The sequence below is a fragment of the Zophobas morio genome, unplaced genomic scaffold (assembly GCF_036711695.1).
Source record: "Zophobas morio isolate AGI-343-1 ecotype UQ-CSIRO unplaced genomic scaffold, CSIRO_AGI_Zmor_V1 ptg000002l, whole genome shotgun sequence".
In the NCBI taxonomy this organism is placed as follows: domain Eukaryota; kingdom Metazoa; phylum Arthropoda; class Insecta; order Coleoptera; family Tenebrionidae; genus Zophobas; species Zophobas morio.
In genome coordinates this window covers 17,871,423-17,886,271 of record NW_026972107.1, presented here as the reverse complement: position 1 = coordinate 17,886,271, position 14,849 = coordinate 17,871,423, and the positions used below count along the sequence as shown (strand labels likewise).

At 33.7% G+C, this 14,849-nt stretch overlaps 1 protein-coding gene across 4 annotated transcripts; it reads right to left on the bottom strand.

The window, feature by feature from the left end:
* Positions 1-443: 443 nt before the first annotated feature.
* On the bottom strand, positions 444-14,485 carry LOC135129388 (yemanuclein). Of its 4 annotated transcripts, none has more exons than XM_064056541.1 (14): positions 14,204-14,485; positions 6,505-6,621; positions 6,181-6,450; positions 6,054-6,131; positions 5,680-5,995; positions 5,437-5,626; positions 4,606-4,764; positions 4,475-4,555; positions 4,338-4,421; positions 3,142-4,287; positions 3,030-3,093; positions 2,879-2,945; positions 2,747-2,815; positions 444-654 (listed from the first exon to the last, which is right to left on the bottom strand). In XM_064056541.1, exons 1-14 carry the CDS (start codon positions 14,369-14,371, stop codon positions 623-625), a joined length of 2,841 nt encoding a protein of 946 aa, XP_063912611.1. In that variant the 5' UTR covers positions 14,372-14,485; the 3' UTR covers positions 444-622. The 4 variants fall into 4 exon arrangements, with proteins under 4 accessions (XP_063912611.1, XP_063912614.1, XP_063912621.1 ...); XM_064056544.1 differs by having other exon boundaries at positions 3,030-3,087; XM_064056551.1 differs by having other exon boundaries at positions 3,030-3,084.
* Between the last annotated feature and the right edge of the window lie 364 nt (positions 14,486-14,849).

The window sequence follows — 14,849 nt, the reverse complement described above, 5'->3', positions numbered from 1 at the left end:
ATTCAAAGTCGACGGTAAATCACTAAAAGAACTTAATATTACCACATAACAGCTATAATTGCTATTATTATGGCATGCTTTACATTCTTAAGCCATATTTTCTTTTTTTCAAGCCCAAAGTTACTAAACAATTTCGCAGAGGTTTATTTAAAGCTAAAAAAAAACGATATTAAATTGATTATTTTTGAGAACACTTAATTTCTTTATATTCTTTTATGTACAGCAAGTAGGTCATTTGAGACATTTAGAAAAGATTGGCCATATATTTTATTGCTTTGATGACACTGTTAACCAAGGGTGGTCACTGTTATTCAGTTGACCATAAACTAGTACTTTATATGACCATAAATATTATATTATAGACACAACATTCAAAGTGGCGATCAATATCAATAACACAGACGAAAGAAGTTGTGAAAAAATCCTTATGAAAACTCGTGCTCCATGGTAAAAAATATATTTCAGAAATCACAATTTATTACAAATTTACAGTAAAAATAAATTACAAAATTAATAATTACAAGGAATGAATCCATAAATCTTTCTACAAAATGAAGAAAAAAAAACTTTATAAAAGTTGGCAGTACAATACATTATCTTCAAAATTAAGTTACAACTTCCTCTAGCTATTTCTGTTGAGATTTGGTGCTGCGGCTGAAATAAGAATTTATTAACAATAGTATCAGGCAATTTCAGAAGGCAAAGGAGTGCAAATAAAAGCATAAAAGAGAGAAAACCTAATCCTCTTGATCTACTCGTACAATTACTTGGCTTTAGTTGGTTCTAACTCCAACTCAAAATCAAGAATTGGACAGGAAACTAAGATCTACGGAGAAGATCAGTACAGGTTTAGTTACAGTAAGTATAAAACAAAAATGAAACTAGCATTTGGAAATTCAAGGATGCAAACAGGGAAACAATGAGTTTCAACACCGAAATTGGCCACATAGAATACTAGTTAAAACTTATCACTGACCGGGGAACAACTTTAAAAATAAAATGTTTTGTACGTTCGCATTACCAACACTTTCGTGAATTTTATAATCTTGCAAGTGTATTAGTGAATTTGACTATATTTTCTGATTTAGAAATGTTATAATAGCAATTGGACTCATAAGTCGGCAATTTTACTTATCCGAAATTATATTTTAAAGAAATGGATCCATAATTCCCAACGCCCAATCTAAAATTATACCATTTCTACCTTCCAGGATAATGATTTGCATTAAGTGTCTAAGTGAACATCTCAACTTACCTAAGAATTAACCCTCATTTTTTAACAATAATAAACTGCGAAAACAACAGGTCTATTAATAAAGTTTCAAAGGTCCACTTACCAATGCTGTTAATATTTAAAAATAAACACAAAATGACTTGCTATTTTATGAGAACATCCAGATTTATTTAAAAAGGAAAGAAATAAGGACCCCGGAAAAAGCTACGTTTTAGTGTGACTAAATTAATTCTTTGTTTTTGCTTTTTGAGAAAATAGGATATTAAGAAAATGTAACCGTACGAATTCGATTATTTCAAACAAAATTTTAGTTATTGTAACGCTCTTAATAAAAAACATTTAAAGGGTAATAAATTCTGTTCCTTACAAACGTTACATTATTTTATATTTTTAAGAACAGGAAAATTTTACTGAAACACTATTGGTTATCCGTGAAATTACATAACCAAAGATTAATAATTGAATTTTTATTTGGCAACATGATTTAGAATTATTTTAGAATCTGCTGAACATGTTTCCAAAAATTTTAAACATTATTAGCAACCATAAATAAGCAAAACTTTTTTAATTTAACGAACTTCGTAACTATCTGTTCATGAAATCTCCATACTGGAAAACAAAATATGGCACTACAGAAAATAAATATTCGGAACAACTATTTCTCTATCCCTGTTACCCAGAATTGGTATAAACTAACTGAGGAAATTATAGACGAAAGTTTTATTTTAAATTCTGGTAAAAAAATAATTAAATACAAAAGACTGCAACAGCTCCATGGAACTCTAGCCAATATCAAATTAGTAATATTCATTGCATCATATAATAATGGCTGCTAGACTTCAATCCAAATTACTTGTTATATAATCAAAAACATTAATAAAATGAATTAACATTTCTATAATACCCCTGGTGTTTCAAGTTTTATTTAATATCTGTTTATTACTGAAAATGTGAGGCAAAACCAAATTTAATGGCATGCTGGAGAGCTCGTTGTTCTTCAGTTACCACTTCAACTATTTTTTTTATTTTTAAATAAAACAATAATTTCGGTAAATAAAAATACTTGGCACTCTTTTTATCTCTCATGACATAAGTGATTGATAAAACTTTTCAATATCCTGTTGTACACTATTCAACTTGTCATTAAGCTTGATTTTAACCACTAGTTAAAATGTAAGTTATTCAATAATTTTTTCACGCGGATAAATTATTATATTTACAAAAACAAAAACAACACCATTACCAACAGTTAACTAGCAATTAATGTGGCAATTTCCTATTTATTCCAGAGTTTTCCCATTAAAACTATATACAATTTTTTTTTTTTTTAGAGTTAGCCACACTTGATGTTACTGTTACGCTACTATCACCATCATTTCACATTCTCAAAGCTATTAAATCAGGCACATATACTTTTAACTACAGAAAATAAATTCAAACAACTGTAACACAACTTATTTGTGCCTGATCCAGATCAACACCAAATCAATTAAATATTTGCACACCTCATACCTTCTTTTGACAATCCATACTGAGTGAGTATATTAGCAAACAACATATCATCCAATATGTTATAAGTACCTGATGGACAAAAACAGTAATGACATAAAAAAAGAAAAGACGTCACAATACAATTAAGTTTACCTGATTGTTGCGCAGAAGTGCTACTTTTGTGACCATTGGAATTCTGTGTATAATTATTATTAGAATTCTAAAAAAGAGAAATTAATCGCGCAAATAACGAGTGTGTTCATAAATAAATGAAGCACCTAATTGTAACTAATCAAAAATTTACCTGAAAATACTTATCACCAGATCCCACAGTCGACCCGCTGCTGATGTGCGGATACCTACTAACACTACAAAAGTTAAAAAAATAAATCTCAAAAAATACAAATCCAATAGACCTATTGTAGTTCTTGTTGGAACCTTGTTGGTAGTGGTTGAGGCAACTAAACAACTGTTTCTGAAATTCGTCCTGGAACGACGTATTGTATTCAGTTTTGTTGTAGTCGTATCTCTGCATAGTACTACTGGATTCACTATGGACCGATTTAGGCGCGAAACTTTTGTTAACGGCTATCACCGAAACGGCGGAACTCGTGGGCGAAGGATCGACGCACTTTTTCGGTGAAGACATCTTCTGAAGATTTTTCAAGTTTTCCATGACCTTTTGGATATCATCGCTCGCTTTTGATTTGGGGGGTTCGACTTTCGGATAACTCGGTGTAATACTCAAGTCGTGATGTTTCGCCACGTGGCTCATTTGCTCGGGCATCATCGGGCTGATTGTTTTCTCCCTTTTAGGGTGTGTCTTCTGCTCAGGCTTCACTTTAAAGTCATTTTTGTCAGATAAGTCTATCACTTGGCAGTAGTTATCGTCACTTTTCGCGTGAAATTTGTCTTTATTTGGACTAAACCGATCGTTTCTAGCCGTACCGTCTAAAATAATTACACTATCGTCACTAATTAAACTGATTGGTGAGTCTTTCTTGTTCACGTGGTTGCTCACTGGAGGTTTAAGGAGTTCACTGGGGGATTTCACTTTTAGTTTAACTTCCACTTCCTTTTTTGGCGATGCCGGACTAATATCACATGGTTGCGACGTTTCTGGCAGTGACTTCAGTGATAAATTTATACTAGTTTCATTACAAGTTTTACTAACACTCACTTCGTTTGTTACACTATGAACTTTATTACTATTACTGTCACTTTTTGCAGCGGCCACTATAGGTGTTATCGACAAGTTGCTATTATTAAAGCTTTGTGGAAGATTCTTCACAGTTGTAGTAGTAGTAGAGGTTGAAGTTGCACTCTTGGGCTGTGAAGTGACAGGAGCAGCTGTAGTAGAACCATTACTGAGAATTCTTTTCGGGTCGGCGTACATAGTGTAGATCTTGTTTAGGGCATTCATAGACATCCAACCTTCTGGCCATAACACTTGAATTTCCGTTTTGAGGAATGTGGTCATCTGAGTGTCCAAAACATCTTTGCTCTTCCCTTCCAGCAGGAGGCAGCGTTTCTTTAACATCAGAATATCCTTCAATTGTTTCCTAAAACAAACCAAAGTCACACAATATCGAAACAAGCTTTGACAACTTACTTTGTTACGTCGTTCCATTGGAAGCGCCGCTTAGGCATCCTTAAACACTTATTTTCTTCATTTTCAACACTCTCTTGTGAAAACCTGTTAAGATCACATAATTAGAATAACGTAAGTTAAAGTAGACTTACACTTACTTCTTTTGCAGGATACGTTGACTTTCTTTCTCGTAACTTTCTAGCAAACTCGGCATAATTTTATTGATTTCTGATTGTAAACTATAAAACAAAATTATTAGACATGGTGGTACCTCAACATAACCTCTTACCCTGATAATAGAGATTTTAGTTTCTTTTGTTCGTCATCTAATACTAGAGTTTTTGCACGTCTTATCAAAGTTTCAGTCTTGCACTTCAATAAGACTGATAAATGTTCATAAACTTTCATTTTTGAAGGTTTACCAAGACATTTAGATTTTCGTTCCAATCTGTAAAAAAATAGAACACATAAGAATTACAATTATTTTTGTTATTTAATGTACAATTATGAATAGTGGAATATTTTAAAGGATGATGGACAAGTGCTAGCAGTAGTTTATCAGTTTTTGTTGCGCAATAATTGCTTTTCATTTCCAAGAATTCACAGAAAACAATTACCAACTGACGACGAACAAACGGAACACTAATTAGTAATAGTAATAACCGTTATTGCAACTTTTATAAAGAGAAAAAATTACAATTAATATAAGAGTCACCATTTTGATAGTTTTATCACAAAAAAGTGAGGGAAAGTGAAGTACAAAAACCCACTTTCAAGCAGTCTCTGAAACTCAGGAACCAGTTTGTTTCATCTACAATGGATGAAATGAAGAATTTATGACTCAAAGTAAAATAACAATTCACAAGAATTATTTATCTTACTAAAAAAGAAACTTACTCAATGTCAATTTATGTTCTTTCCATTGTTAAACATTTGTTTCGGTGAGCTTCATATGTGCACTATCAAGTAGGTTGAAATATTTATGGAGCCACCACAGCTCATAACTCAGCACTACATAAACTACTTTATAGCTGGTGTAATAAATCTTTTAAAAATTTATCAAATACGGGAAGTATATAATTGTTAAAGCAACACCACTTTTCACTGTATTTCAACTTACCTTAAAATAAGTAAATTAATTTCCGACGTAAAGCTATTTTTCCCATCTAGGTTACTATGTTCAGCAGCATTCTTAATCGCCGTAATTACACTTAAAATATCGCCAGATAAATTTTCAGGTAACTTCACTTCTATTTTTGTCGCATTTGTTGCGTTATCGTGACTAGATTCTCCATCAGAAGATGAATGAACTAAAAAAATGATTAAATCAAATCTACACTTGACATGCGAAACGAGAACTTACCAACAACCTTAGTTGTACTACTTTCAACTGGTTTGGAATCTTCAGTTGACGCTTTAACAACAGATTCTATTACATCAGTGACGCTTGATATGGACATCGTTTTCTTTTCTTTTCCTTCTTCATTGACGGTGGAGTTATTGAGCTCTTCCGGAACGGACATATTCAGATCTTCCCGCTTTTCCCTTAACAATTCCTTGACTGTTTTCTTCTGAGGATCCAACAACCGCCTCTTCTTGATGTAGATCTTGTTCTGACCAAGTAACTTCTTCTTGAGGGATTGCTGCATTCCATTGCCACCATTTTGCAACTTCCGCTTCTATCAAACCCAAATTTGTATAAGTTTAAAGTATCATGAAATTACACACAAAACTTACCTTCTCGAAATTATTTGCATTATCTACAGTCTCAGTCTTGTTTTCTCTGTCAGTCTCGTCGGATGATTCAATGACTCTCTGAAAAAATAAAAATAAAATCAAACCAAAAAATTAAATTAGAAACTACCTTTCGACTAGTTGTTTTCGGCGAGTTTTCGTCATCCTCTGAAGAACTTGAAGATAAATCAGAATCTGCTTCATCATCAGTTTTAAATTCTAGAGCTCCACTGTTGATGTAAAAACCTCCATGCAACGTTGTTACATTTTGAGGTATCATTTCGTCATAGCCGTCCGTATTATCGATGAATGAATCAGATTCATCATACCCCATACCGATATCGGCGTAATCATCTTTTTTGCCCTTTCGTTTCTTCTTGTTTAAGGAAGTACCAGTTCCCTGATATTAATTCAATATGAGTTATCAAAAATTTGCAGTTGTTTCTAGGCTTACATATTTTTCTTCCATCTGACGGGCAATCCTCTTAACGTCATCGTCATCCGCGAATTCATCTACTCGGTTTAAACCATTTAGGGCACCTCCTCCCGTTTCCTTGTATCTTCCCAATTTCTACGAAGAGGAAGGTTTTAAGAATTAAACAATCTTTACCAAATGAACGTTTAAAATTATCAACTAGGCAATGATTCAATCTTGACGCCAACTCAAAGAAGAGTTCACTTAAAATTTTCGAAGTGGATTATAACTTGAGATAGATAGGAGTTAGGGCACTATTTCTTCATGGACAATTCAGATTTTCTATATGGGTTAATGGCGATCGTGGGCGGCATGGAGAAGGCCAAGAGAAAGATTCCTTCGGTATGCACTCACTTCAAGCACAAATGCCATTTATAGAAATAAAAAAAACCTTTTATTATTCCTCAACTTTAGAACGAAGTGTAATAAAGCCAACAATAGAACAATCTAGTATTTTCATATTTCATATAAAACAATGACTGCCGTATCAAGTTACACATACACCGGCGTAAAATTAAAGCGGCAAATTACCCCACACAAAGACAATTAAACTCAACGTAAACTGCAATGTTTATTTATATAACAAATACTATTGCTCATTGTAGCAATTCCTCAATGGTGACTGACATTTTATTGTTACGATTTGTTGATTTATTAAACTGCAGGTCGTTTCGTACTAAATCATTGGCCGTGACCACCTATGGTTTGACGGCAGCAGGTGCTGACTTTTTTTACTTATAACCGGGATAAACTAATAATAACCTTATTATATAACACATGTCACAAACTGAAGCAAGCTGTAACGGTCATTAATTACTGTTAACTATGCTTATTAACATTTACTTTGTGGGTAATGCTATTTCATTAAGAATTTTAGCGGTTTTAATGACAAACAAATATCGGCTACGAAGCAAGCTATATTTATGGTACACATGTTTTTTCGCCACCCTCTGCCTGGCCAACTTTCACACACAAAAACACCAAATTTGGAAGGAAGTATGCAGGTAAAATGTTATTCGAAATACCATGTGACGTCAGAAGATACATGATGATGCTGACATCACCTCAAACAGTTTTATAAAATAACATACTCGTGTACTTATGGGTTATGAATCCACCTTTATTTTTTACCCCAGGCATCCATAGTGATATAAAAGAAAAATTGAACAGTCGGTTACTGGCTTAGTTGGTTGGAAGTGTTGGAACGTCATGCCAACAACGCAGAGATCACGGGTTTGACCCCTTCATGCGCCATTTGTTTTTCTTACAATGTGACTGTTATTATCTACATTTTTTTCTCAAAAAAAAAAAAATACTGAATCACATGTATGCACTAATACAATGAATTCTAATGTAATGGTCCTAACATATTTGTACCATTTAAAAATTTGGAGCTAATGTACTTTATGCAGTCACAGTATAGACCAAGTCAAGTCCTACTTTTTGAAGTTACCATATAGTATTTTATTTATGCTATATACTACCTATTTATAACACATTATTAATTTTGTTCACCATTTATAATTTTTAGTTGACCTCGATTAATCAACCAAAGTGTACTAAAACTCCTTACTTAAAGCTATTATTTATTCCTTCATAGGTATTTTACAACTACTGCTGCAAATTCATTTTTTACTGATAAGTAAAATATATTTTGAAATTTTTATCGTTTGCTACTCTTTATATAATTTTGACACACATCAAACACAACGGAAATAATATTTTATGTAACACGATTGATACCTTTTTGTCTACTTTCATAGTTTGCTAAAAACTTATTTAAATCTCGATCATCAACTGAAACATCTGACGATTAATCCATAAATATTATCACAACAATGATTTCGATCAAAATGTGTAAATGAAATAGAAATGCACAAAAACCTAGATCGACCATGGTCTACTTAAAAACAAATATAGAAAAAAAAAAGTGAAAGGTTAATTTAAAGGTGTCTAGAAATACGCTCAATCCCAACTGTGAACGTCAAAAATGTAAAATTTAATGAATTTAACGCATGATTTACACTTTTAGTGTTTTGACGTTATCGCACGAAATTCAAGCATACATATACGTTATCGGTCTGATCATATTTTGCTTATAAATTTAAATAGCGAACTAGTCGCACTAGTGAAAGTTTTGAAGAAAAATAAAAGCTGTTGATTTTACATTTACTTAACACACAGTTGCTGTAATTTGTTGTAATCGCAAGAACAAAATTCTAAAAATGAATATTTGGGAAAATGTTTTCTGTAAGATATTTCGTCTAGACTGCAGAATCGTCAATAAAAATTTAAAAAAATTAAAATATTTAGTGTTAGACTAAAATTATAAGTTTGAAAAACGTGTTTTTAAGAATGATGAAATCGAGGACACTTGGTTAAAAACCATAACAGTGAATTAAAAATAAATTAAAACCGAGCTACTGGTTTATTTTTAACAACGACATTTCCCTTCCTGGCGTTAATTACGCACAACTCTTTTAAATGCTGAAAACGTGCACGCAGTATACATTTTATCTATCAACAATGTGTATTTTTTACAGATTTCAGCATTTTCCAATTTTATTGACAACTCAGTGTCGCTTGAACCGTCACGTGCCCGCTTTTTTCAAACATAATTTCATTTTGTTCGTAACACGACATGTATTCGTAATTTTATAGTGGTCCGGCAATTTTGTAGAGCAGTATAATAATGAAGACCGTGGCTGTCGCTTTGCGAGACGTGAGGACTGCGCTTTATATTCCGAACCAACAACTCAGGGCTGGAATTTTTAAATTCATTAGCAACACTGTTAAAGCTACTCCAAAAAGAGACTTGGTCAGTTACTAATCATTATGCTTGGTCCGATCTAATTTTACTTCGTAAGTTGTTACGCAGAAGTATTTTAATTAATCACTCTTTCATTTGAATGGCATCGAATTAAAATTATTTCGTAGAAAATAAATCCACTTAACGAAAATTCAATTATGGAATTTCAGCAGATTCATAAAAAAATATTTTCCTTTTCACTACAAGCAAACATCTCATACATCTGGAGAATTATAAAAATCTTCAAAAGCACTTTTGTTAATGTCGTTGCTACTTAGGACTAAAAAATGTAATTTGCAAGTCGGTATTACAAAAGTTAAAGCAGTTTTTACGTTTCAACAAATATATACATTGTGTGAAGCATCAAACGAGACAGATTTCTCGCAAACAAAAGAAAATAATGTTTGAAGTATAACGTGCATCTGTTAATTATGGCTATATAGTCACGCAGAATTTTATGCAATAATGGCAGATAAAACTGTTCGGGATGGCTCATTAAATCTACCGCATTGCTTTCTATAAAGACACCAATATACAACGAACTGCACAATAGCGAAAGCAATTTATTAAAAAAAAAATGGAAAAAAGTATCGCTGCGTTGGCTCGCAATTGCCACACCGTCAGTTTAAAACTCGTACAAATTTAAAAAGCACTAACAGGAAAAATTTATTATTATCAAATTTTGGTAAATTCAAAAATCTTTTCATTTCAAGGTTCTCACAATTTACTTACATTGTATACCTTTCTAACTATCGTTTTTGTTTTTATCATGTCATGTTTTTACAATAAAGTGGATTCAACAAATCACGTGTAAGTAATTAAGTACTTATCTGCATTATGTTTATGTATATTAGGGTGATTCAAAAAAAAAAAAATTTTTTTTTTCGTGCAAAGAGGTTCAAAAGTTTCTTTTCAACGTAAAAAAATACCAGTTAAAATTTGAGCTCTTAATATTAATATTAAGACCGTCCGCATCGCGTTTTTCTATTTCCCATAAGAATAACATGGGAAAATTTTTGTTTGCACCTTCTGATTTTTATTGCTAGCCCGTCGTGTGTCGTGAAAAAAATTCAATCACATATTTTTATAGAGAATTGAACGCTCTACAAAAAGTGTCTCCTATGATTGTGCGAGAAACCTGATAGTTGAAGAGTTATTTTAGGCTAAAATTAAATTTATCCAAATTTTGACGTTTTTGATGCATTACAATAAATTTGATGGTCTTATTGGAATAAATCACCACAAAAATTTATACACATTTTAAATTTAGTTTTTTAAACAGTAATTATTTATAATTTTATGCTATAATAAGGCCAGTAAAACTCTTTCCGAACATTTTCAGCATCAGTGGGTTAAAAAATCATAGTCAGGTTTCTCGCAAAATCATAGGAGACACTTTTTGTAGAGCGTTCAATTCTCTATAAAAATATGTGATTGAATTTTTTTCACGACACACGACGGGCTAGCAATAAAAATCAGAAGGTGCAAACAAAAATTTTCCCATGTTATTCTTATGGGAAATAGAAAAACGCGATGCGGACGGTCTTAATATTAATATTAAGAGCTCAACTTTTAACTGGTATTTTTTTACGTTGAAAAGAAACTTTTGAACCTCTTTGACACGAAAAAAAAATTATTTTTTTTTTTGAATCACCCTAATGTATATAGAGTGATTAATAAAATACGTATTTAATCATGAGGTGACCTATTTTGTTGAGTTGGAGCTATTCAAAATATTTTGGTAAAAGTCCATACTACTACGACTACGACTCTCATAATTATTATGTCGTGTCTGCTTCAACGGGTTCTTGCAATGCTGACAAAAAATATATACACCTACTGTATTAATAACTCGGTATACCATAGGAAACGGTTTATTAAAATCTAACTGTTAACAACAAATTATTTGCAATTACTTTTATATTAATTTTATAATTCTACTTGTCGGTTCAAAGTTCAAATGCATTGTTTAAAATGTCGGATTATGTATAATACGAATGATCATTTGCGAATTTTTCAACTGTTCTTAATTCTGTTTTGTCTATAGCTTCCATAGACCAGATCCAGTCCATATGGAAACATATTGTAAGTAACGTATAAACCGTTTAGACACGTTACAGCTGTCCAAAAAAAGTGTTATTGTGATCAACGCTTTGTTCATAATCGGCTACACTTATTAAAATAAAACTGCAACATAAAGCTTTGGAGTTTGTCATCCGAACGAAGTGTAAATGTACACCGTTTAGTCACAATTATTGTTTTCTCAATTCAGTTAATTGTAATTATATTTATATTTCCAATACCTAAAATTCTAGTTTCAACGTAACGCTTCTAATTCGAAACTAAACGGCGTGTTAGAATTATCACACGATTATTGGGCTTACGCAAGGCAGCTGTTAGAATCTGAGAACTTAACATAACCTAATTGGCAAATTTACGCAATGGCAATCATTCACCCTATATTCAAGTGAAATCAGATATAGGTTCTTACTTTTTTATTGTCGGCAACGATCAAATTCACATAACCATATAGTTTTTAAATGTCATAAATTTAACGCATGGCTGTCCACCAATCCAGGAAATGATTTTATAAATATTTAACTTCATTTTTGCGTGATTTAACCTCAAGTTCAACATGCCGCGAAATTGATGTGGAATAAAATTTAACCATTACATTATGGGAGCACAATATGAAGATAATGATGCTTTGAAAAGTGTTACACCGCCAAAATTTAGAAACTTTTTCGTGTCTCCTATGAAACAATGATTTTAGAATATGGAAAATGTTACAGGTTGAATGAATGAAACATATTTTCTTTTAAAGAGAAGCTCTGGTATTTCTTTCATTAATGATTTTGCCGCCTCGTTGTTACAGTGGAGCACATTTATAGGCACATCAAAGCTGCCTTTGATATAGCTGCTTTCAAAATAAGAGAGTAAAACTACCTGGAAAACTGACCTGACTTTTAGGAATGATTGACAGCTTGTACCAGGTATAATGGATTAAGCTTATGGCCCTATTATGATATCCTAAAAGTGAAGTTCGTTTTTCAGGTAGTTTTACTCTCTTATTTTGAAAGCAGCTATACCAGAATCATTTATAGATACGTTGTAGAGGGAGGGCTTCCATGTACTTAATTAATATGGTTAATACATATATCCACTGCCATAATCTCATAATAATGATGACATTTGAACTTTCGTTGCTCTTATAGTAACACACTTGGAAAGAGGCGGAACAAATCAGTGCTCACTTGGATCATTTGTGACGCCCTATATAAGACATGTGTGGTAATTTTTCTGTTAGTGTTATGTTTTGGTGTGTGGCAACGCTATATACACATACAGCTTTATTTGTATACGCATGTCAATAGAACTAACAGATGGGAAGTCCAAAAACTATATCACGCTATCCACACAAAAACATGAAATGGATCTAAATGAAAAAGACTCCCCAGTATGTATTAATAATTTAGAAGCATCATGTATTCAAAATCATGAAAATGTGGTAGACATACATAAATCGATATTTTACCAAATACTTTCCACGACAGACGAGGACATTTCTTTCATTTTAAATGTCTGGGTTATCGTATGAACACAGCATACGGTGCGGAAACAAAAATAAATAAACTAATAAATGGAAACACGTCATAGCTAAATATTAAAAAACCAAATCACTGTGTGAAAATAGTGAGTAAATTCCGGTAAACAATTATTATCAATTTAATCTGAATCCAGTCCTGGGTTTGAGACCCCACCACAATTTCCGTTTCGCACACTGCTCAACAGCGAAATATTAATAAACAATATGCGCGCGATTACGGAAAGTAAAACCGACAACAAAATACGGCAACATCAAACAGTCCAACCGAATCTCCAAAGTTCCATAAGCATGAATGAAACTCCTTAGGCAGAAGAGTCATAAGGACGAAAATCGCGCCGACAGACTCTGCGCGCTTCAACCAACACAACCGTTGTTATTGAGATCTTCTCCACTTTCTGTGCTCCTGATATTTGCGCGCGATATTCCTGATAGTTTTTAACTTTTGTTATTGAAATATTAATTCATTTGTTTATAAATTGATTTTTATTTAAAGTATTCGCATCTTTCACTTGCAAAACGTAGAAATTGCGTGAGAAATGAGCGATTGTTTTTGCACAATTTAATCGCTCTTCGGCGTCGAATGATAAGTGCTCACAATGGTGTTTATAAATAGGTGGGTGTCCAACCGCACGAACTAAAAATATTGGGAAAACGATGCAGTTTGTTATTAATGTTGGTCATAATGGTCATAATAGCCTTGGTCAAAGGCTGCCCAAGTTAATGCGCGAATTCGTGCAAAGATCACGGGAGGCTGCGGCTGCATTACCAGATTGAGGAATGGCAAGCAAGAAAAAAGCCGATAAATAAAACCGGGACACGGCTGCCAACATTCTTAAATGAAAAACGTCAATTACATGCCGAACAAATGAAAGTCGAGGTGTTGCAACGCGAAGGCGACTTAGTTCCATCGGTATTGCAACTGGGCGAAGCGAAATGGGGCTATTGGGAATCGCGGGAGCGCGTTGTCCTAGGCCTGGCCTGGTCGCATCGATCTAGGTCTGGGAGGCGGCAGGCGCGCCCCAGGGGGCCGCAAAACTCCTAGTCCGGCCCCGGCCAGCGAGTCCTTTTTTTCGTAATGCATACCCTTCAAATATGGCGACGCGAATGTAGCTACATAATTAAGGAGTCTGGGGCTGTGCCCTGGCGGCTCGGCCGGCGCCCCACGTGGGGAGGGACCCGCGTCTGACGCGTGTGACAGCGCCAAGACGGGCCGCTTCCTGGCTTGAGGTTAGGAGGCTTCGTAGGCATTTTCTGTTTGTTACCTTTGCACCAGCAAGTTCATCTTTATAGTTGTATTCCGGGCATGTGTCTTCGGTGGACTCTGGCAGGACGACCGAGATGCGGATGGTTTTGCGGGGCTCCTTCGATGACTTGTCCGACTCTTTTTGGGATCCTAATGGGATTAACTGGGCACGTTTTATTTCTGACATTATTTCATAAGAACCAACTGTTCAATATCACAACACATTACGATTTCGCTCCAACATGTTTGAACCACACTACCTCAAACAAACTACGAATGCCAGTTGTCACATGCGTGCGCACGCCACTGCGCACTGTTTGACAGATAACATATGATGCAGGGATTTTTCTGGGAAGTGTGTGTCTGCGATGGAACATTTTATAAAGTTGCCAGAACTTGCATTACAGATGACACTAGCTACGCAATTTCGGGTTGACAGCGCGGATTTGAACCTTTTCAAATTAGAACCATTCAAAGTAAATAAAATATGAAACATCAAAAATACATTTGTCCAACATCCCCCAACAAATCTTTTTAACTGATTAATTTTAAACATAACGTGTGTTCAGCTGAAAAAGTCTTCAAGTAAGAAAACGTAGCGAAAAACACATATCTTTTATTAATTCATGTTGTGTACACTGTGCAGTAAATTTTCGATTTCTCGG